The 25,187-nt window shown below is 47.4% G+C and overlaps 1 protein-coding gene across 1 annotated transcript in view; it reads right to left on the minus strand.

Moving 5' to 3' along the window:
- Positions 1 to 25,187, minus strand: part of LOC142578471 (uncharacterized) — a 75,538-nt gene that overhangs the window by 15,799 nt on the left and 34,552 nt on the right. The window contains exon 2 of the mRNA XM_075687855.1: positions 22,212 to 22,364. Within this exon, the coding sequence (XP_075543970.1) occupies positions 22,212 to 22,364 (153 nt within the window). The remainder of the gene's footprint in view (positions 1 to 22,211; positions 22,365 to 25,187) is intronic.

Raw genomic sequence — 25,187 nt, forward strand, 5'->3', positions numbered from 1 at the left:
ACAGGTATAGATCCCGGGAAATATTTCTCCAAGCCTGATTAAGTTTCTCCACGGCTGTACGAGAAAAATAAGGTTCAAGAAATAGCCTGCAAAACTGAAGCGTTTAAAGTGTCATTTTTCCCAAGAACCATAAGTCAATGGAACAAGCTACCATCCGATGTCGCAACGATTCTCTCAAATGATGTATTTTCAAGCTCTATACGCCCACTGAAGATAGTGTTTTTGTGTGTATGGTGCGAGTACGAAAGCGTACCGGGTATGTGTTTTGTTCTGCCTGCTTTATTTATTGTTTCTTTGTTTCCTTCTCTCCCCCGCTGAATTGCCTACGGGCGCTATGGGTATTGTGATAAATAAATAATGAATGAATAAATAAATAAATAAAGTTCAGCTATGCAAAGTCCCAATGTTCATTAGCGCTGGTAGAATGGCGTAAGTCGCCCAACATGGACTATTTGAAGCCGTCAGTGGCGCCGATGTGATAGCGAACTGCCATCTGACACTATCTCATAGTCGAGTGCGCCAATGCATCGGATAATCTTGTGCGGTCCTGTATAGTGGCGTAAAAGCTTCTCGCTACGTCCTCGTCGGCGTGTTAGGTCCAAACCCAAACAAGGTCGCTGGGCTGGTACTCGACGTAGCGTCGTCGAAGGTTGTGGTGTCGGCTGGCGGTTCTCTGCTGGTTCTTGATTCGCAGGCCGGCGAGCTATCGGGCATCTTCCGCGTGCTGGAGATAGGTGGAGACGTGGATTCTCTTCGTCGGCGACGTGCGGCAGCATGGCGTCAATAGTCGCTGTCGGGTTCCTGCCGTAAACCAGCTTGAACGACGTGATCTGTGTTGTTTCTTGCTGCCGAGCCTCTTGCTCCAAGAGAAGAGGGTCGGCAGTGTCGGGACCCCCAAGGCTCGGTCATCTCGCCATTGTTATTCAACCTCGTTATGATCGGGGTGGCCAAGCGACTCTCTCGCGTCAAGGGCGTCCGGCACACCATCTACGCCGATAACATCAAGCTGTGGGTTCCGGGAGGCAGCGATGGTCACATTGAGAGCACGCTGCAAGAAGCCGTCGACTCGATTGAAGACCAGCTGAACGGTTCCGGTTTGATCTGCTCACCGAGCAAGTCAGAACTGCTGGTGTTACCACCGAAGTACGTCAGACGAGGCCATCAAGTTCGTGACGAGGAACGGCCACGTGATCCCGGAGGTCGACAAAATCCAGGTGCTCGGCATGATTATAGAGAAACGACGGGGCAACGGCGAGACTATTTCCCGCCTTGCAGCCAAGATTACCAACGCAATACGTCTCATCAGACGGGTTGCCAACCGCAAGGCCGGGATGAAGGAGGAAAGCTTGATTCGGCTTGTGCACTCCTTCGTAATCAGCCACGTCACCTACGTTGCAGGCTTCCATAACTGGATGCAAGGTAAAAGGAATAAAATCAACGCCCTGATACGCCGAGCTTACAAGGCGGCGCTCGGACTATTCGAGTGTACGAACACCAACAAGCTCCTGAGCCTGGGGGTACACAATACCCTCGACGAAATTGCGAAAGCGCAACGGACAGCCCAGCTGGAGTGGTTCTCTATGACCGAAGCCGGCAGGCGCATACTTCAATACTTGGGCTTCATGCCCGGAGCGAAAGCGGCGAGTAGCGACGTTTCTGTCCCGGACGGAACCCGACGCCGGATTCGGGTGGACCTCATCCCGAGAAACATGAACCCGGAGTATAACAAGGAGAGAAGAGCGGCGAGGGCCAAGGCCCACATCGACTTTCACGCCAAGGACGAGCACGCAAGGTTCGTGGATGCGGCAGAATACCAGAGAGACTGCGCGGCGTTCGTAGCTACCGTCATCGAGGCGTCGTCCGGCGTGACGAGGGCAGCGGCGAGCTTACGAGTCCGCGAGGCGTGTCAGGCGGAGGAGGTGGCCATTGCCCTAGCCATTGCCGACCCTGGGTGCCAGACGGTGTTGTGCGATTCGCGAAGAGCAGTGCGGAATTATGCAAAGGGCAAAGTGTGTGGTGAGGCTGTGCGCATTCTGTGCTCGGCTGACCTGCAACGACAGAATCAGTATGTTAGAATCAAGTGATTCCCGGCGCACGCGGGCAATGATGCGTCCGAGAAGCACGATAACCACAACGACACGGCACATGCAGTGGCGCGAGCGCTAACCAACCGCGCCACTGCAACCGACCGTCCAACGTGGTGTAGTGACAAGGACCGCATGACGACGTTCAACGAACTTACACAGTTCCACCGCCTGGCTCGAAGGACTTTCCCACCCCCGCACCCGGGGCTGAGCCGAGCGGAGGCGGTGCTGTTCCGACAATTGCAAACTGGTTCTTTACCCACCTCAGTGTTAATGACTCATCTATACCCTAAATTATATGTTAGTGATGTGTGCCGCGTGTGCCAGCGGGAGAGGGCCACCGTGACGCACATCCTATGGGATTGCACCAAGTTCTCCAATGAGGCTTCGACAAGTACAACGATTCCGCCGCGACTCGCGGCTGCGGCGGAATGCTACGACCACGAAAGTCAAACCTGGGCCGTCCAGCAGGTCTCGGTGGCTCTTAAAAGACAAAGGCCGAGCGAAACCGACGGAACGTTGCCTCCCAGGACGCCCGACCGCGAGAGTAACACGCGCTGGAGTTGAGTAGAGACCACCCGCTGAGAAGACGTCAGGGCCCGCGTCACGGAGCCATTTAGTCATGGTGTCGTTCTGCAGGCGACTACATGAAGTTGTCTCTCTCTCTCTCTTGCACCGCCGTGTTGTAAGCGTAGGTTACGTACGGCAGGACGCCATCCCAAGCCTTGTGTTCGACGTCGACGTACGTTGCTAGCATGACGGCGAAGGTTTACTCAGGCGCTCCGTAAGGCCATTCGTCTGCCGCCGATAGGCAGCTGTCCTCCTGTGGCTTGTCTGGCTGTGCTGCAGATGTGCTTGGGTGAGCCCTGCCGTAAAGGCGTTCCCCAGTAGGTGATAAGGACTTCTGGGGCACCATGTCGCAGCGGGATGTTCTTTAGTAAGAATTTCGCCGCTTTGGCTGCGCTACTTTTCGGCAGAGCTTTCGTTTCAGCGAAGAAGGTGAGGTAGTCCGTCGCCGCGATGATCCACTTGTTTCCAGATGATGTCGGAAAGGGTCCCAACAAGCCCGTCCCCATCTGCAAAAACGGTCGGCAAGGAGGCTCGATTGGCCGTAATAATCCCGCTGGCCTTGTCGGTGGTGTCTTGCATCGATGATAGTCCTGGCATGCCTTGACGCAACGGGCGACGTCGGCGGACAAGCGCCGCCAGTAATACTTATCCTCTATTATCGATAGCGCCAGGGAGTATGCGAGGTGCATAGCGGTCGGATCTTCATGTAGGGCATGGAATACTTCTGGACGCAACGTTGAGGGAACAAGAAGGTATAGTCGGTGCGGACTGCTGAGTAGGTTGTTTTGAAGCGAGAATGAATACAATCCTCGCTTTAAAAAATGCCCTATGGACAACATCGGTGTTCCCTTCCAAAGACTCGACGAGGCGTTATAGCTCCGGGTCGGCACGTTGCCGTTCATAGAAGCCTTCCGCACTTAATATACCAAGAAAGGCGTCGTCATCCTCGTCATCTTGCGGCGGTGGGTCGATGGGGGCGCGTGATAGGCAATCGGCATCGGAGTGCTTTCTTCCGGGCTTGTAGATTACAGTGATGTCATATTCTAGGCAGGCTGAGGCTCCACCGTGAAGGTGCAGGTGAAGGTGAAGGGTACTTTAAATTCGGTAGCAAAAACAACACGTAATGGTCGCTGACGCCTTTGAATGACTTGCCATATAGGTAAGGGCGGAATTTTTCTGTAGTCCAAATGATGTCGAGACATTCCTTTTTAGTCATACTGCGTTTAACACCGACCAGCTAGCGTAATATATCACCCATTCAAATGCGTATTTTGTCTGGACTAGGACGCCACCGAGGCCTAGGTTACTGGCGTCAGTGTGGATTACGGTATCGGCGTCCTCGCCGAAATGAACAAGAACCGGTGGAGACTGCATGCGTGGTTTTTCTTGAAATGCGTCGACCTGTGGCGTTTCCCACTTGAACTCGACATCACATTTAATTAGATGCGTCAGTGGCTCAGCGACGCGTGAAAAGTCCTTGACAAAGCGCCTGTAGTTGTCCCACATACCAAGGAATCTACGCACTACCTTCTTGTCGATGGGCTGCTGGAACTTTGCGAAGGCAGCTGTCTTCTGCGGGTCGGGGCGGACTCCATATTTGCTGCTGAGGTGGCCCGGGAACAGAAGCTCATCGTAAAGGAAGCGGTACTTTCCCGGCTTGATGACTTGAAGGCCTCTAGTACTGTCGTAGGCCGTCTTAGGTGATCGCCGAAATATCCAGCGAGGACGACGACGTCATCCGAGTAAACAAGACAGTCTGCCGTTCCAGTCCACCTAAAACCATGTCCACGACGCACTGGAACGTTGCAGGCGCCGCTCATAGTCTGAATTACATGATCTTGAACGCATAGAGACCGTCTGGCGTGATGAAGGTGGTCTTTTCGCGGTCTCTCCCGTCGACTTGTATTTGCCAATAGCCAGTCTTGATATTCATCAACGAGAAGTATTTAGCGTTGAAGAGCCGATGCATTCCCTCTTGTATCCAGAGGAGAGGGTTCCCGTCCTTCTTGGTGATTTTGTTCAGTCGACGATAATCGATGCAGAAACGCAGGGTTCCGTCCTTTTCCTTCACTAAGACCATAGGAGATTCCCACGGGCTTTTCGGTTGCTGCATGATGTTGCCGCGCAGCATTTTATTCATTTGTTGCCTTATAGTCTCACGTTCTCCGTGGAAACTGGGCAAGGCCTCTGGCGGTGTGGTGGAACGCCCTCTGCGGTTATTATGTGATGGTTTGCAACTGGTGTTCGTGGAATCCTGGATGACGTCGGAAAGAAGTCTTTTTCGGAGCTGTTACTGCTTACTCACGGGGAGAGTTGGCTTTATGTCGAAGTCTGGGGCGGAAACTATGGTCACCGGAGTAAATGCGGCAGAATCTGAGAGGACGAACGCATGGCTGGTTTGTTCAGTTTCTTCTATGTATATTCTGGTCGCGCCCTTGTTGACGTGCTTGAACTCCTGGCATCACTTTTGGTCAGCATCACTTTCGCTTTTCCTCCATGTAGTCGTACGATCGCTCTTGCGACGCAAATTTCACCATCGAGCAGAAGTTGATCACCCTCAATGACGCCTTCTATATCTGGGGCTGTTTCTGTGCCGACGGAAATTACAATGCTGGAGCGAGGTGGGATGTTCACATAGTCTTCGAGCACACTCAAGGCGCCGTGACTACGACAGGTCTCCAGCGTATCGCTTGATCTTCCGACAGCGTTATCGACTTCTACTTCAGGTCGATGATTGCGCCGTGTTGGTTCAGGAAGACTATGCCGAGATTGACGTCCCGTGAACACTGTTGGAGGATAACGAAGGTGGCAGGGCAGGTCCGGTCATGAACGGTACGAATTCACAAGGTCCGGTATGAATTCACATTGAAATATTTAGCGCGCACAAACTCATGTGCTGCCTGGGCGCCAAATATTGCACTATGACCTGTCATGCAGTCTTAAGTTTCTTCATCTGGGTGGCAAGGCGTCCACTCATCACGGAGTAGTCGGCTCCTGTGTCCACTAGGGCGTTGACTGCGTGGCCATCGATAAGGACATCGAGGTCCATGTTTCTTTGTGTTGCCTTGCAGTTAGGCCTTGGCGTCGCATCACAGCTGCGTCTTGTTGACTGTGAGTGGAATGTCACATCGTCAGGTCTTTTTTGTCACCGTATTGTTTACCTCTAGGCTTCGTATTGTATTGTATTGGGTTTTATGGCGCATAAGCAACTCAGGCTATAATGCGCCAAGCACATGGTATAATTTATTTCAAAAATTTCAGCAAGGACTCTGAGGAGCCCAACAAATCGAATGAAGACTTCAGCCTTCTTCTCAGGACTGAGAAAATGGGTGAAGTGCATAATAATATGCGTGAAAAAATCGGGTAAGAATTTTGAGACTTAGTAGTTCTGTGATACACTATATTTCGTTTAGGATCGCTGCGTCTTTCAAAAAACTAAAAGCAGATGAAGTTCCTACAAGTGGTTTATCTCCTAGAAGTAGACTGGGATGGAAGGGAATGCGTTGATTGTAAAATACAGCAAAATATTTTTTTTTCCTTAGCCGTTCCAGTTGTGTGCACGAGAATAAAATGGGATTTACAGTGAGTTCATGTCCACATTTCTCACATAAGGGTTTGTGCTGTTCTGTCAGTAGAAAGTTATGTGTAAGGTGTGTGTGTCCGATGCGTAGGCGGCATAAAATTACTTCTATAAAACGTTCCTGATGTCTGCATGATCTCCATTCTCCTAGAATAGGTTTTACTAAATGTAGTTTGTTATTTTCTTCGCTATTCCATGTACACTGCCATTTTTCTTTAAGCTTGTTTTTTACTAACTTCATGCAATCTGCATATGGTATATTTACAGTACTGACATCCTTATGGCAGGCTTGAGCGGCGCACGCGTCAGCTCTCTCGTTGCCTCTAATTCCATGGTGGCTTTGTATACAACAAAGCTTAATTTCGTGTCCTTGTGTTTGAGCAGTTATTATGTTACGGATTATATTCCCTATTAAAGGTTCCCTTACGTTTCTGGCTTTCAGTGCTGTGATTGCACTCAGCGAGTCCGTGTAGATAATGCTGTTTTGAATGTTCATCTCGACTATTTTTGATGCAGCCACCGAAATGGCATGACATTCGGCTGAGAAAATTGACGCGCACTGAGGCAACCTGACTACCTTTTCCCATTTATCTTGCACTACAGCACTTCCGACGTAAAGTGATGTTTTACAGCCGTCAGTATAAAATGCTGTGTGTTCTTTGTACTTTTCGTCTAGCGCCAAAAATTCTTGTATTATATGTTCACGTGGAGTTTGCTATTTATGAAATTGTGTCAGTGTGTAGTCACCTACACAGGGAAAGGTGTGCCAAGGTGGCAGTGGTTCGGGTCTCAGGGCAACATCAGGCAGTGTGTCTAGAATACCTAATTCCTGGCAAATTTCTTCAAATCGGAGAATAAGGGGTCTCATCGCATTGGGTTTGTTTTAAAAAGCTGCTTAGACGGGCACTTCATAACTATGGAGTAGCAGAGATGTTTTGGTAGTGAACGGGTTTTTAGGACGTATGCACATGTGAGCATGGCTCTTCTATCTCCGAGGGCTGGTTCGTTACATTCGACATATAGGCTGTTTATGGGTGATGTCCTCTATGCTCCACTTGCAAGGCACAGACCTGAGTTATGAACTGGATCTAATTGCTTCAGGTAGGACGGTCGAGCTGAGTTGTATACTATACACCCATAATCGAGGCAAGAGCGAACTATACTGCGGTAGATGTGTAGAAGCCAGGTCCTATCAGCCCCCCAGCGTTTATGTGAAAGCACCTTTAATATGTTTAATGATTGGGAAGTTTTCTTCTTCGGGTTCTTTATGTTTGGCAGGAAGGTCAGTTTTCTGTCAAAAGTTATGCCCAGAAATTTGTGTTCACTTTTTACCGGCAATTCCGCTTCGTTCAGGTATAGTCTAGGATCTGTCTGTAGGACACGTTTGAGGGAGAAAAGGATGGCCACTGTTTTCTGGGGGGAGAACCGGAAACCATTTCGGTCAGCCCACGTTGAAAGTTTATTTATTGTTAACTGCACTTGTCTTTCGCATGTTGCTATGTTTGAGGACGTGCAAGCTATCTGAAGATCGTCGACATAGATTGAATACATAATTGACCTTGGAATTATTTTACTGATTGAATTCATTTTAACAACAAAGAGGGTCGTGCTTAAAACACTCCCTTGTGGCACTCCATTTTCTTGAATGAAAATTCTCGACAGGGTTGAACCGAGGCGTACATGGAATAAACGGTTTGACAGGAAGTCTTTTAGGCAGTTCAGCATCCTGTCATGAATGCCAAGTTCAGCCAAATTGTGAAGAATTCCGTACCTCCAGGTTGTGTCATAAGCTTTCTCTAAATCGAAAAAAAAACAGCAAGAGATTGTTGTTTGTGTATAAAGGCTTCACGGACAGTATTTTCAAGACGAACAAGGTGGTCTGTAGTGGAGCATGCCTTTTTGAAACCGCACTGATGGACATCGAGAAGCTCACGGAGTTCTAGCACGAAAGTTAATCTCATATTTTCGATACTTTCAAAGGATTTTGCGAGGCAGCTGGTGAGCTCTGTGGGCCTTTGACTGCTGGGAGAGGTTGGTGGTTTTTCGCGCTTTAAAAATGGAACGATGATGGCCTTCTTCCAGGCTTTGAGTTGTTTACCCGATACCCACACCTTATTAAAAAAACTTAAGAGTGCCTCTACGGCAGGCTCAGAGAGGTGGGACAGCATTTGATAGTGTATTCCGTCAGGGCCGGGTGCAGTCTGTTTACCAGCGGACAAGACTGTTGATTTCTTGAACTGTAAATAATATATTATATGGTTCATTTGTATATCCACTTGTAGGGAGTCTTTGTTTCTCGGCTGCGTTTTTGTACGTAAGAAATGATTCTTTGTAGTTTGATGAGCTGGTAACTGCAGAAAAATATTCACCTAAAATGTCCTTCCTGTTCTTCGATGTTTGTCTGTATACCAGGGGCTGTTAGAAGGGGAATTGTGAAAGGAGAGTACTTACCATCTAGCTTTCGTACCTTCTCCCACATTTCTTTTGATGTGGTTGAGCTATTTATGGAAGTCACGTAACTTTGCCACAAAGTCTTTTCGGTTCTACGGCGGATATATCGGGCTTGTGCTCTTGCCTTTTTAAAGTCTATGAGATTTTTCTGCGTGGAGCACCTTCGAAAGTTTCCCCATGCTTTGTTCTGTTTCCTTTTTGCTAATCTACATTCTTTTGTATACCAGGTTTTGTGGTTTTGTTTCACCACTCCAGAAGATTGAGGTATGGCCAGGAGCGCGGCAGAAATAATGTAGTTTGGGACAATTTCATTAAGTTCATCTATACCTAAATTATGTGGATCTATTTTTTCTAAGCTGGCATTTTCTTGAAACAGCGCCCAGTCGGCCAAATGGAGCTTCCAACGTCGTGATTTTGTAGGAATGATTTGCGGAGATGATGTTATGTTGATAAGAACAGGTAAATGATCGCTACCATACGGGTTGTCCAAGACATCCCATTTAAAAGCATTAAAAACAGAAGGCGAAGTAAGAGACAAATCTATGGAGCTCCATTTTCCGGAGCTTGGAGAGCAGTATATGTGCTTGCCCCTGTTGAGCAGGCATATATTATTACAGAGAATAAAATCTTCTAAATTACGGCCTCTAGCGTCCGTTTGTTCGCTTCTAGGCTTCGTTGGGTTGGCGGCGTGTCGTTGATATATCGTCGAGATAGACTTTTCGGCGTCCTCGTCGGCGGCGGAGGATCTTCATGAGTTCGACGAATAGCAACCGCAGCTCCACTCCCTCGGTTGCTGCTTTTAGTTTTCGGGATATGGGCTCGCAGTCCGGCCCTGGGCTGGGCTAGTGTATGGTCTCTGTTGCGGCGACAGGTAGCGACCTGGTGACGGCGAACGGGACGGTCGTCGAGAACTTCACTGAGTGACGGCGAGGTAGTCGGCGACGTCATGAGGGCACTCCCGAAGCTGTCGATGCGGCACGGTGACGGCGAACCCTCGCAATCCCAAGTCGAGGTATGGACACCGGCGGTACACATGGCCAGCTTCTCCGCAATGGTAGCAGTGCGGGCGCTGTTCGGGGGCACGCCAAATATCTGTATGTCTCGGTGCGCTTCGCTGGCCGACCGGTGGGCGGGGTGGCAGCGGCGAAGATACCAGCGTCTGGCGACGGAATCGCGGCGTCATGGAGCCCTGGCAAGGGCGTGCAAGGGGAATCCGGCGGTGGGCGACGGTGGTGCCGGTCATCGCTTGCGTCTGAGGGCGCGTTGATTCGGGGACTCCAAGTGACTGTTGAATCTCCTGTCGTACGACGTTAGCAATGGATGCTAGTTGATGCTGCAATCTTTGGAACACCACATGAAGCTCCTCTCGCACGACCTATAATGGTTTCGCGCAGCTCGTCGGTGCCGACTGGTGGAACTTCGGCGTAGTTCGCTGGCAGCGTGCCTTGGCTGAACTGCCTGTTCCTAATATCGAGTGTTTTGTCGATGGTTGTAGCCTCGGAAGCAAATTCAGCAACTGTCTTGGGCGGGTTGCGCATCAATCCGGCGAAGAGCTCTTACTTGACATCCCTCATCAAGAAGCAAACTTTTTTATCTTCTGGCATATCGGAGTAGGCGTTCCTGAAGAGGTGAGTCAAATCCGTGAAAATCTGGATTTGCACTTGTTGAGAAGTTGCACTCGAGCTTCTAGCAGAGCTTCAGACTTTTTTCTTGCGCACCACACCGGTAAAGGTCTGCAAGAAGCCGTAACAGAACAGGTCCCATTTTTTCAGGGTCGATTCTCACTTCTCAAACTACGTTTTGGCGGCCTCTCCTAAGGCGAAGTATACATGCCGCATTTTATCGGGCTTCAAGCTGTTGAATGTGCTGATTCTTTCGTAAGCCTCCATCCAGGTTTCTCGACATTCAATCGATTAACCATAGAATGTTGCTGGGTCCCGAGGTTGTTGCATCAGAACGGCGGACGCTGGGGCAGCCATTGTGTTTGTTGACTTGGGCTTGATCGCTCAGGTCTTCTCAGGAAAAGGTCCGTATTCTGGTAGCAGTACTTGCTGCCTGTGGCTAGCTCGCTGGTCCTTGGCGGCGTTGGTGTTGTTTTCGCGTGTGGGGCTTAGATAGCGGCTTTGCTGGAGCATTCGGCAGGTGAGCGCACTAGCACCTCCACCAGATGTCACGTTGTGGTCACGGTGATGAACGCAGCCAAACTGTAACTAACAAAACTAGAGTTTCATTAGACGAACCTGTGCCCTCAAAAGCAGGCCACGCTCTAAGAAGATTGATAGCGGCGAATACGGTCGGCGATCGTCGAAAATCTTCTCTGCTGGTCAAGCGCGTCGGCTTTTATACACGAGTCATCGCAGGCTCCAGAGTAATCGGTGGTGCCCGCGCGTCTTTCCGAAAGTTCTACACAATTCGCGTCGCACATGCAATCAGATTACAGAAGCTTCGGTGACAACAGAACCGTCAATAACATTCGAGAAAATTCCGATACATTCGGGAGCGCCCCGTGCGGAGCGATAGCACTCGTTAGACTGTTAAAAGCGCTCACCCGCAAAATATAAGTCTACGTGTCAATATATTGTTACAAGCGTGAAAAGCTTGCACGATTTGGGTATGTGCGCCAGCAGTAGTGGGACACGGTGTAAGAGAGGAGAGAACAAGACGTTCGCCTAGTGATAACGGAACCTCAGCTAGCGCCCAGGACCGTCGGTTGCGTCCAAATAAACCCTCTCTAAGCAGAGAGTAGCCCTTAACAGAGTGGTGGAAGTGCGGGGTACACGCCGTCGCTGTACTAGGGAGTCGCAACGACTTCAACTTCGCCGGAGCCGCCGTCTAGCTGGTCTCTCGCCGACAAGCCCTCATGCCACAGAACGGAGGACCAGACCCAGTTGAAAATGACAACAGAGGTTGTGTTCAGTACTACAGAAATTTCTGTAGTACAACAGGATTTTTCTGTAGTAACTACAGATTCCTGATGGAGCGACAGACTTTTCTGATGTACAACAGACATTTGTTGTTGCTGCTACAGAAGTACAGTCTGTCGTATGTCTGTTGTTACAACAGAAAGCTGAAGCTCTACAACAGATTTTTGTAGTACTACAGAAAAATTTGTCATCACTACAGGCACCCTGTTATCCCAACAGAAATGCTCCTGAAGTAACCCGAAAAACTTCTGTAGTGCTACAGAGAGCTGTTGAAATACTACAGAAACCTATTGTGGAAACAGGCCCCCAATTGTCACAACAGAAGTGTTCCTGATGTAATGCGACCAACTTCTGTTGTACTACAGAAAAATGTTGTTGTACGACAGAAACCTATAATTGCAACAGGCCCCCAGTTGTCATAAGAGAAGTGTTCCTGAAGTAATGGACAAACTTCTGTTGTACTACAGAGAACTGTTCCACAACGGAAACCTATCGCCGCAACATGTACCCAATGATGACAACAGAAGTGCACTGAAATTGTGTGATGCGACAAGCTTCTGTAGTGCCCGGTTGAAAAAGACAAGAGGAATTCCTGTCGCAACTACAGAAATTCTGTTGTACGACAGAAGTTGTTGACATTTCTTAATTGGGAGACATTTCTGACGTTATGACAGAGATTCTGATTTCGCAACAGAAGCCTTCTGTCGCGACAACAAGAGTTCTGAAGTCGGAACAACAGCTTTATATCCTGACAGCGACTCCGACGTTATGACACCAATTCTGACGTCGCAGCAGAAACATTCGGTCGCGGAGGCCAAGAGTTCCGAAGTCGCAACAGAAGCGCTTTCCGTCGCGGTCCTTTAAAATTGTATGTTTTCGCATCGGTAGTGTACACTGTACTTTTCTGTTGCGCGGTATTGAATCGCGCTTCTTTGAAGCCGGCGATGCTGATGGCACCGACACCGGTATTAAAGTCGACGTGGCGAATAGTTATAATTGTGCCGTGACGACGCGGCACCAGCAACGCCCTACCGGCCTCCTCAAAATCGGTGGCTGATCAAAATCATACCATCTGCGGGAATGGCTGCGCATCCGTTCTTTTTTGGGGGGTAAGATGTGGCACACAGGCCTGTGGACTTACATGTGCTGTTACACTGACACATTAGTTAATTACCCAGGAATATTTCACAAGCTTATGCGAAGCGGAAAAGAAGATTTGGGTTGTTCCACAAAGTTGCGTGAAAAGCTGTCTCGCTCGGGTCTCATTAATCTGGTACAGTGCTGCCGTGAGAAGCCAGTATGCTGTCAGAAAGAACTCTCATCCACGAATGTTTATGTAGCTATTTTGCATTGAACACACGAATTATATGCGCGCTCAAAAGTGTAAAGAACGAGAGACAACTGTCGAAACTAGCAGTAACAACCCTAAAAGTCAACGTTGTCTATTTCTGAATTTCTTATTTAATATGGATATCGTACATCAAAATCGATGTTCTAGCACTGCACGATGTACCTGTCGATGGTATGAACACTCTTGCTCTTCTAGAGATGCGGCACTTGACGCGGTGGAGTGATAGCGGATCTTGGCTCTCAAAATGCAAATGTAAACATCAGCGCATCAGCACGTCGTACTATTCACATGGCCAAAACGTACACTCGAAAAGCATGGCAGGGGTGGTGCAGTGGTAAGATGCCGGGCTCGGAATCGTGAGGTCGCATGTTCGAATCCTAGGCGAAGACGTTTTTTTTTTCTAAATTTTATTTACTTTTATGTTTTTCTTTTATGTACTAACCAATTTACATAACCTTACGGACGTCTCTGTCAATTTTTAATTAAATATTGATCAAGAACTACAGAACTTTCTACTACAGGACGTCACACTACAGACAACAGAGCTACAGGCAACAGAACTACAGACAACAGAACTACAGGCAACAGAACTACAGAACCAACGTCCCAAAATACGACAGACTGCAAAAATTTCCTGTTGTGTTTTTCAACTGGGGACCCAGAGTCAATTGCTACCGCACAAAGGTCAACGCCAGCTGCTGCCGCACACCATTACATGGAACTACGCTCGTTCGTGGGAAAAGTGGGAGAAGACGTGGACGAGTGGATTATGCACTACAGTCGGCTTAGCCGATTTAATCACTGAAACTCGGTCACGAAGCTTGACAACGTCGTCTTCGTTTTGAGAGAAACCGCACTGATGTGTTACGAGAATCACGAAGGGTCCTTAACAACACGGGAACTCTTTGCGGAGGAAATAGGAAAATGTTTTGGCGATTCTGATGCCAAAAAGAAACGTGAGGTGAGAACACTTCGTCAAAGAGCTCAAACGCCGACAGAGACATGCACTACCTGTATAGAAGAAGTTCTCAAGTTGTGAAAGATCATAAACTCACGAATGTCTGAGGAAGACCGAGTCAGACATTTCAGAAACGAATCGCAGAAAACGTCTACAATTTTCTAATAGGTAGAGAAGACCTCGCGTCCGTCTCAGTTGTCTTGCGTCACTGTCGTACTTTCGAGACGTTGAACACACGTCGTATTGCGCCCAAATTCAGACGACGGTCAAACGTGGCGACTGTCGCCAGCGTCGATACGAGTCCGTCCACTGACCTTGCCTCTACTATTCAGGAAATGGTACGCGAAAAACTGCGGCGATACAATGAACTAGTGTGCCACACAGTTCAACCGCCGGCTGTGTACTCAGTATATCACGCACCACCCGCATCACCATGCGCTACTTTGGCACCGTCTGTTTGTGTCACGGACTTCGATGTGGCTGGAACAACGGAGCCACATCCGAAGACGCATCCGTCAGAACAGCGATATGGGCAATGCTTTCCCCCCAGCCGTGATGCACAGAGGCGGACGGCCCCTGTTCAGCGTGCTGACGTGTCGTGCCAAGTTCGACGACCTCTGCCGGCCGAGCGCTTTGAGCGGCAATTCGTCGAGCGTCCTCTGCCCTTCTGCTACAACTGTGGTATCGAGGGCCGCATCGCCAGGTACTGCAGCGTGGCCCCACAACGCCGCCAGGTGCCGAGGTACGACCGATCAACAATATCTGGCCAGCAACGCCTTGACCATCCGTACACATATCCACGCGGTATTTCCATCGAGACCCTGGGAAAGCTGCGAAACCGTTCACCGGCCTCCGATCAGAACTTGACACCACCGCCTGCCCTTCGCCTAAGCCGGTCAACGTCTCCCCGGCGCCGCTAATCCTCGCCTTCGCCGGGAAAATAGTCAGCGCGGCCGTTGGAGGTGAGCCCGCTGGAGTCTTCGATTATTACAGAAATACCTCCGCCAATTTGCAAGGTTAAAAATAAGGTTTGTGTACATGTAGACGGCGTCTCAACAATGGCCTTAGTGGACACCGGAGCGAGCGTTTCCGTAATGAGTTACGCATCGAAACGCCTTCCAGGACGAAAAGTGCTGTTTCTTGCGACCATTTCGATGTGCTTCGCGTAGTGAGTGCAGAACTATTGTGCCTTGTAGGTGTGTGTAGTGCAGCAGTTAGCTTGGGTTGTGAAACGTTTAACGCGGAATACGTAGTTTTACGTCATGCTACACATGACGGGAATCTGCGCCTCGAATTTCTTAAGCTGTGTGCGCCAATGTCGATTGCCGAAAGGGAGAAATCACTGTAGAATCGAGCCTTCCTGCCGTATTTATGGAAAATTCGCGGTGTTACGAAAGTGCCCTTTGTGTGCCCGCAGATACCGTCGTACCGCCGTTGTCTGCCAAATGTGTCCCAGTCGCCTGCTCTCCTGCAACCGTCAGAACATTTGACGCTACCGTAGTTCACCCTAGTTGCATTAAGAAGAATGTTCTAGTGCCGCATTGCACACGGTCGGTTATCGATGGTCTTATGGACAATAACTTGATCCAATGAATCCAGAATACTACCGGAGGGTCTGAAAATTGCGGCTATTCGTGAGCATCAAGAATCCCCAGATGGCAAGGATGAGCTCCATTCAGAATGCATGTGCGACGGACACTTCCGTGATGGCTATGATAAACAAATCGCTCAGTACTAACCAACGTCAGAAACTGGCAAATATTCTACGAAAACACATCGCAGTGTTCGACTTTTCCCAGCAAGAGGCTCCGCCATTCTTTCCCTCTACTCATGTACGGCATGGCATAGACACGGCATTTTACCAGCCTCTGCGACAAAAGCCATACCTGGTGTCACCTTCAATGTCATCAATGACCAAGTCCGTGACATGCTAAAGAAAAACGTTATCCAAGAGTCGAGTAGTCGGTGGGCAGCCCCAGCAATTCTAGTCAAACAGCAAGATGGCACATGGCGATTTTGCGTTGTTTAGCACCGCTTCAACGCCGGTACCAAGAAAGAGGTATACCCTTTGCCACGGACTCATGATGCTATAGATTGCCTTTCTTCGGCCTCCTACTTTTCGAGTGTAGACTTGCATTCCGGATACTGGCAGGTTCCGATGCACAAGGCAGACAAGGAAAAAACGGCATTCCTTCCACCAGATGCACTTTTCGAATTCAGTGTGATGCCGTTCGGGCTGTGTAATGTGCCTGCAACTTTTGAGCGCTTCATGCACAACATTCTGAGTGGTTTGAAGTGGGAAGTCAGCATGTGCTATCTGGATGATGTCGTGGTTTTCGGACGCACGTTTAGTGAACACAACACTCACCTCACTCTTGTACTAGAGTGCCTAGGCAAAGCACGCTTGGTAGTAAACTCCAAGAAATGTTGCTTTTGGGAACGCCAAACACTAGTTCTAGGCCACCTAGTGCGCAAAGAGGGCATAAGACCGGATCCAGCGAAAACGACTGCGGTCGAAGCCTTTCAGAAACTTCGCTCAGTAAAAATCTATGAAGCTTCTTGGGTGTTTGCTCACACTTCCGTCAGTTTATTCGCGGACTTGCTGACATCGCGCACCCGCTGACGTGTCTTCTTCAAAAAGGCGTTCGCTTTGACTGGACCCCAGAATGTGTGTGTGCTTCTCGTGAACTGGAGTTCCGTTTGACGTCCCATCCAGTTCTCATACACTTCGACCCCTTGGCTCCCACAGAACTGCACACGGATGCTAGGAGTATTGATGTAGGCGCTGTTCTTATTCAACGCTTCGACACCAAAGAACACGTCATAGCGTACGCGAATCGCTCTCTAGGCAAGCCCGAGCGCAATTACACCATCACAGAACAGGAATGTCTCGCAGTGATTTTCGCAGTGCAGCGCTTTCCGTCATACCTCTATGGACGCCCTTTCAACATCGTCACAGGCCATCACTCTTTGTGCTGGCCCGCCAACCTGCGTGATCCATCTGGTAGGCCTACACGTTGGACACTCCGTCTGCAGGAGTACAACTTCACCCTTTCCTATAAAACCGGTCGACGGCACGCCCACGCCGACTGCCTGGCGCGGCTACCGCTTCCCACGACGGACTGTGACGCGAATAACTTTGACTTTGCTAACCGCAATACATTGAAGACTGAGCAGTAAAACGATGACATTTCAAAACAGCAACTAGCGCCCCAACAGAAATCAAAAGTGAATCGTGTTTGCACATGAAATGAACTGCTATACAAGAACTATTCTACGACAGATTCACTACATCTATTGGTGGTCCCGAAACGTGTGCGCACTTCTATCTAGCGGGCGTTGCGTGACGAACCAACTTCCGGTCATTTGGGAGCAGCTAGAACGCTTTGCCGTCTTCAAGAAAGATTTTACTGGCCTAATATGCATGAGACTTATCAGGCTTATCAGACGATAGCTTACTGGTATCCTGTCTAACGGTAACTCCGTTAGACAGGATAACAGTAGGCATCGCAGCAGACCGGGCAGATTGTAGGCATCGCAGCAGGATGGTGGGCAGATTGTTCTAGAAAAACTGGCCACACTGTATACACAATGTCTCATGACCTGGAGCCTAGGGGAATCTTGGAAGAACGCTAGCATAATCCTAATCCATAGGAAAGGGGACGCCAAAGACTTGAAAAATTATAGACCGATCAGTTTACTGTCAGTTGCCTACAAAGTATTTACTAAGGTAATCGCAAATAGAATCAGCAACACCTTAGACTTCTGTCAACCTAAGGACCAGGCAGGATTCCGTAAAGGCTACTCAACAATAGACCATACTCACATTATCAATCAGGTGACAGAGAAATGTGCGGAATATAACCAACCCTTATATATAGCTTTCATTAATTACGAGAAAGCGTTTAATTCCGTCGAAACATCAGGAGCGATGGAGGCATTACGGAATCAGAGTGTAGACGAGCCGTATGTAAAAATACTGAAAGATATCTATAGTGATTCCGCAGCCACCGTAGTCCTCCATAAAGAAAGTAACAAAAGACCAATAAAGAAAGGTGTCAGGCAAGGAGATACGATCTCTCCAAAGCTATTAGCAGCGTGTTTACAAGAGGTAATCAGAGACCTGGATTGGGAAGAATTGGGTATAAGATTTATTGGAGAATACCTTAGTAACTTGCGATTCGCTGATGATATTGCCTTGCTTAGTAACTCATGGGACCAATTGCAAAGCATGCTCACTGACCTGGAGAGGCAAAGCAGAAGGGTGGGTGTAAAAATTAATCTGCAGAAAATAAAGGTAACGTTTAACAGTCTTGGAAGAGAACAGCAGTTTACGATAGGTAGCGAGGCACTAGAAGAGGTAAGGAATACATTTACTTAGGGCAGGTAGTGACCGCGGATCCGCATCATAAGACTGAAATAATCAGAAGAATAAGAATGGGCTAGGGTGCGCTTGGCAGGAGTTCTCAGATCAAGAACAGCAGGTTGCCATTATGTCTTACCAGTACTCACGTACGGGGCAGAAACCTGGAGGCTTACGAAAAGGATCCTGCTTAAATTGAGGACGACGCAACGAGCTATGGAAAGAAGAATGATGGGTGTAACGTTAAGGGGATAAGAAGAGAGCACATTGGGTGAGGGAAGACAGCAGAAACGGGTGAGGGAACAAACACGAGTTAATGACATCTCACTTGAAATTAGGAAAAAGAAATCGGCATGGGAAGGGGGAAGGTAACCCATGTTCATTAAGGGTTACGGACTGGATTCCAAGGGAAGGGAAGCGTAGCAGGGGGCCGCAAAAAGTTAGGTGGGCTGATGAGATCAAGAAGTTTGCAGGGACAACATGGCCGGGGTAGTTGGAGGAGAATAGGATAGGTCTTTGACCCGCAGTGAGCGCAACCACGCTGATGACGATGATGATGATGCATCAGACCACGCGGCAATACGTGTCAGGCTGCAATGAAGGTCAACGTCGCAAAAGTCTCACAAGTACTCCTCCTGGTACACTACACCCTGTACCACCCGCAAAGACTCCATTCGAGCAAGCCGGCATCGACCTTCTCGGCGCGTTTCCACGGTCCTCTAACGGAAATCGCCAAAATCGTTGTGTGCACTGACCACCTGAGACGCTACTGTGAGGCGGCTGCAATATCATCTGCTACGGCACCCCATGTGTGCTTTTTCTTGCTACGTTTTATTATTCTACGACACGGGCCTCCTAAAGTCGTTATTAGCGATCGTGGGTGACAGTTTACTGCAGATATTGTTCAAGAGAGGCTTCGTCTATGTTGTTCAAATTTTCGACACTCTAGGCCGTACCATCCGCACACAAACGGCCTTACGGAACGCACCAAAATTCTCACGAGCATGTTGTCCATGTACGTCTCCACGGATTACAAGAACTAGGACAGCGTTCTACCTTTCGCTACTTCTGCACTTAATACCGCCCAGCACGAAACTACCAGCTACAACCCCTTCTTTCTCGTTTACGCTCGACCGCCATGTTATGCCCTTGATACGATCTTCGCATTTATGAACCACAATGATGCCTGCATATCTGAGACCATCTGTCGTGCAAAACAAGCCCGCCGCCGTGCTAATTTGCGCACTCTTGCTTCACAAGATTGCTCCAAGGCACGTTACGACCGCCGACACCGACCCGTCACATATGAGCCAGCTGACTTAGTGCGGCTGTGAACGCCTACCAGAAAACGTGGGTTGTGCGAAAATCTACTGGGGCGCACTATGTTGGACCTCGCGTTGTCTTAGACCGTATAAGCGAATTGACGTACCGCATAGCGCGTCTCCTTTCAAATGGTCGACGCTCCTCAAAGACTGAAGTGACTCATGTTGCCCGCTTGAAGCCCTCCACCGCTCGAGATGCTGTTTGACTTACCCGCTGGGCTTCGTCTGCGCGGGGGGATCTGTTATAAGCGTGAATGTTGTGCATGATTTGGGCATATGCCCCCAGCAATAGTGGGACACGGAGTAAGAGAGGGGGCAAGAAGACGGTCGCCTAGCGATAACGGAACCTCGGCTGGCGCTCAGGACCGTCGGTTTTCTTCCAATAAACCTTCTCTACGCGGAGAGTAGCCCGCAGCAATATATCCCGTTGGGAGATGTCTGTACAGTCGTGCATTTGTGTTTTTTTTAATTTTCGCCCCACCGTACCGTGGTAGTATTCAGTAGACTAGGTGGAGTCTACTCAGCGTGAGAAAAAGGTTGAAATGCAGTAGCTTGTTATATACTCTGGATTCAAATAACGAATATTAAAAGGAATTTGCGCGGTTAATAGCAATATTAGTCTTTAGCATGCATGCTAACAACGAGAATCCATGGAATTGGCAAGCCGTGACTTCTTGCCTTATGCACACAACTGGAAAAACTTTGCACTTTGCAATAGCGAGATGGTTTTGCATTTATACCACGATTGATCACTTGTAAGCACGGTCCCTAGAGTGGACTCTCACAAGTTGCAAAGACAATGAGGTCTGGATAGTGCTACTAAGCTTAGATATTTAGAAGGATATACCTAAGCTCGCTTCCCAAAGGCTCGCCAGACGCTTAGGTTGGTACACAGGCATACATGCGACAACTTACTATAGACGCTAATGAGGAGGAGCCACATTTTTTAGAAGCCCAGTGCGTCACATGCCAGCTGCTGCGGTTTAGCCCACAATAATCCGCGCCATCAGCCGAGAGAGCTGTAAACCACGACTAAAGAAATCCTCGGCGCGGCAGCCTCGTTCCGACCCCTTATCTGTTCTTCCACCGTGATTGAGAACGCTGCGATACGATAGCGCATGAGGGCAATCACATGGTTTTATTTCGTATTTCTCGGACTTTCTTTTTAAACGCCGGATAAATTACCACACACATTCTACGTTGCCACAAAAAATAGGATCGGTCGTTTCTGAACCCCCTATAGAATATCACGAAACGCACTTGAAGCTAAAGTGAATATAACAAATTTCAAATAATTGATCCCAGCTAAATAATTATTCGGAATATAAAAAAATATTTTGAGGAGCGCCACAGGATGGCAAACCATATGTCGTTGGTTTCCCCCAACTGCGGTGCGGAATTTTTTTTAATTCTTGGTTCAATTACGTACCAAACCCTGCCTATACACATTCCATTACTTAAAGCCTTTCTCTCGCTCGCTCTACTTCTACACATCGCAGTTTCTTGAACTACGTTTGCTAGAGCATTTAAAGCTGACAAATACGACATATATGGCTTTGCAGCCCGCGAGAAGTTGTTGCATTGTTTTCTGAAGTTTAGGAAGACTTATATTTAGAATATTTAGAATTTCTTGGCATATTTCTGAGCGTATATGCGAGACATCACTAATGTCCGCTCCAGATGTTTCAATAGCTTCAGCATATAGAACTGTGTGTGTACGTAACTGTAAACTTGATATTTAATCAATCTTTAATGAAAACGGTGGCATCAGTTAAAAATGAGTCCCCTACAGTTGGCATATTTTCACATTACTTTTAAAGACAATTATCTTCGTCAATTTGCTAAAGTAAATTGCAAAAATAAGAACAAACAAAAATGATGTCACCGTTTCGAGGAATACCCCGGATGCTTCTATTTAGACCGTACAGAGTTTTTCACAATCGCCTGTGACACCATAGTTCTAGTCAATTAGCTGGACTACTCAAAGAGGCGGTCATTTCTTGTGCGAGAAATTGAAATGCATACTGGAATAATTAACAAAGATTTAGTAATTACCTTAATAATTGATTACTTTACGACACATAATGCTATTTACGAATTCTAGCCGGTGAATTCGCAAGGCCTGTCCGCTTGAAACGAATTTTCGGGATGACACCAGTTTTGAGATATTAATTCGCAAGGCGTGGGGGGAAATACATACGCCTTCCAGTTACTTTCGTGCTTGAATACATAAAATGATGGTTTGTTAAAGAGTAAGCGGAATAATAGGGCAATTTTACGGCAAGTTTCGTGGCACATAACTTGAAACCCATGTGATTCGCATAATTTCTTTCAAGTGAGTATGCCTTCAATACTCACTAGCCACAATTGGTACACAGCAAAATGTGCCGTCCACTAATTAGGTAAAAAGTTAATTAGTAGTTCTTGCTAATTAGCAACATATGCATCTCGGTTTCTTGGGTGAGTAAATTTCTCCGCTAACATAATTACAGTTGCCACAGCGGATATTTCGAAATTCTGCATGATGTCAAAAAATAACAACCCACATAAATAGGAAGTTTTGTTGAGAACTATCTTAAAGTATGCGTGGCAGAGAGTCCCTACTTACTTTTCCTTGAGGCAACTGGCGAGGACGTTGGTCATTGTGGTTATCTGGTGGCGAGCCTTGTCCGTGACTTGTGACAAGCGAATGAGCGCAGCCAGTGCTGGGGCCATGGTGTGCGATACCATGTCAACGCAGGCCAGACCGAAGGATATGGCACTGATCGAAAAAAGAAATTATTAAACCACAATGTTATGGCCGAACAGCGCACCAAACGGTGCTAAAGTTGATGCACGTCAGTAGTAGGCTAATGCTGCATGTTAAGAGGAAGCCCTACCTCGTAGTCAACTCGTATTTCTATATAGTGCCCAGGAATTAGAATGGATAGATAAATGTATGGATACTTGATAAAGAGATGGATGCTATGCACGTCCCCTTCGAAAGGGGCGGTGAATTGCGCCACCAAGCCATATCTTTTTACAATTTTCAAAATGTCTTACCTATCTTATTATTTTTATCATTCACCAAATGCGCAGAGTAATTAAAAATGGTGATAATGAATACTTATTGGCATCGGCCCTCAATCGGGGCGGTGACAAGTATTCACCCAGCCTGCTTCTGTGAAGAGGAAGCTTTAGCTCGGGTCCAGCTCTGATGCGACAGATCCATATGCACGTGAAACAGTTTTCTAAGATAATTCCAAGACCGATCTTAATGGAAGTTGTTGCATTTCAGAAAGAAATTTAAATTCTAGTGACGGCTGAAGAGTAATCTCAGTTTACTGCCGCAATTTTTTAAAAGGAATTTTTTAAAACTGGTAGCTTTAAAAAATGAAGCACGATGCTTGCAAATTTATAGGGCTGCACAAAAAAGAGATATCGAAGTTGTTGGAGCTGCATTAGTTACACAATCCAAAGCGCGAAAATTTCATGTGTCAATTTATATCATATATTTATTTTGTCGGTTTTAGATGTATTCTAAGGTGTAATTTACAGAATTCTGATATACTTTCCCATTGCTGAGCTAAACAGTTGTAAACATGAGAGGTTTGCTTCCTGTGCATTTACAAATTTTTCAAAATCGTTATGAAAAATTGAAATGAATAAAAAATTCGCAAGCCGGAGTCATTAGATTTTAAGTTAATCTTCTAAATGCCACCAACTTCATCAAATTTGTTGCAGTAGTTACCAATTAGTAGAAAAACGATTTAGCGAATTGACGAGTGCAAAAACGATTTCTCAATTCCCATGCAGTTGATAAAAAACCCCGAGCTGACGCTTCCTCTTAGGCAGGTATCGGATAGGTACATGGTACATGTTTCTCTGAGACAGGTACATGCTTTTTATTCTAGAATTTCGCATGCATCTCGATAATCGCTTTTATCTTCCTGAAAACATACACATCGAGTTTTTAGATCTACCTATGGCTATGACAAATACAGTGCTATAAATTACTTGCTCGCTATTTTTCCACTAACGGATAGATGGACGGATGCTATGCGCGTCCCTTTCCAAACGGGGCGGTGGGTGGCGCCACCACGCTCTTGTTCATATTTAGCCTAATGTGCTACCTATTTTGTTCAGAAAAAAATAACACACAATGAATTCCCCGAACCAAACTTTCTGAAAAACTATGGGGAACTTTGTTTTTGTAAGGTTGTTCGTGGTCTCCCTTCTTTTGGGTCACCAAACCTCCGATCGCCTTTTGCTAATCTCCACTGCGGACATGTTTACTTACTCCTTGCAATTCGTGAACGTAAGCGCTTCAAGGAGGCAAGCTGAGCCTAAGCTGACATTTGGGTGGCTACCTTCGCATTCTAATAAAAAATTGTTCATATTTCCCTAAATTTACCGCATCAAACACAAGCTTCTTTTTTCGTTGTTTACCTCGCGTTTTAACTACCCGTTCTCAGGTATCCTGATGTCGCTTGGAAAAGTAAATGGCTTCCCTTTGAGTTTTCATAAATTGTTTCTTTCCTGATTTCGATTTTGCCTCTTGTGTACTTATTCACAACAGGTTTTATTTCCATTGCCGCAACCGAAGAGATTGTCTCAGCCTCTCTGTCCGACTGTGCGTTTGGCGTTTTTTGTTGTCATGTTGGCCACTATAGCGGTCGCATACTTCCTGGTAAGCATCCTGGTTGTTTTCTCGACTATGCGTCTATGTTTTTCCTGTACAAATACCTGAACATTTTTGCGACCCATTAAGTTGCTTTCATGTTCCGCAGTCGCTCTTGCAAATCAATTTTTCTATGAGGTTCGCTCATTTCAAACTTGTCCAGTCCACATCACTCTGTGTAGCTTGATTTGTAGTCTTCCTGCGAGAACCCAATTCAAGGCGTCCCACTGACCATTGGTTGCCATCCAGTCCTGATTGTAGCTCCGACATTTACGCCTGATTTGCTCGCTCCTCCCTAAAGCTTCGCGAAGCTTCGCCTCTAGCGGCCACTTCTACAAACATGCACGTTTTATATGGGAAGGCGTCATTTTCGTCGAATTAGTTTAATCACAATCGCCATCCTTCACAAATCTCCCGACGAAATATGTTGTATGTGCCTAGATAAACGACGTCTGCAAGCGGTACCGCATTATTCACAACATAAAGCTCGTTCCAGTGCGTGCGATGCTTGAGGTATGAGAGTCTGTGAGAACATTGAGACTTTGGACGCGTTTTTCATCGGTAAAAATCAATTTCCGATAAAACTACTACAGCGATTGGTAAGTTGCCGGGTATTTATCGACTTAAATGATGTAGCTTTCAGCTAGTTACAGTAGAACCTCTTCAAATGAAAAAACATAAGTCGTTGCAAATTATAATATTTCATAACATGGTTGGAAATTCATTTGGTAGATATATAGACTTAGTTGCATCGGCAGTCACGCATAAAAACGATAGCCGAGCGTTTTTAACCACCGTGACTCAATATCACCGCCATCGCCAGTCGACATGTAGAAGCGCGGCTGCGCCTTTCATGGTTCTATCACTTTTTCACAGCTTAGTTCGGTATACTTCAGCAAGGTGGCGTTACCTAATGCATGTAAT

This window comes from Dermacentor variabilis, chromosome 4 (assembly GCF_050947875.1).
Source record: "Dermacentor variabilis isolate Ectoservices chromosome 4, ASM5094787v1, whole genome shotgun sequence".
Classification (NCBI taxonomy): Eukaryota; Metazoa; Arthropoda; class Arachnida; order Ixodida; family Ixodidae; genus Dermacentor; species Dermacentor variabilis.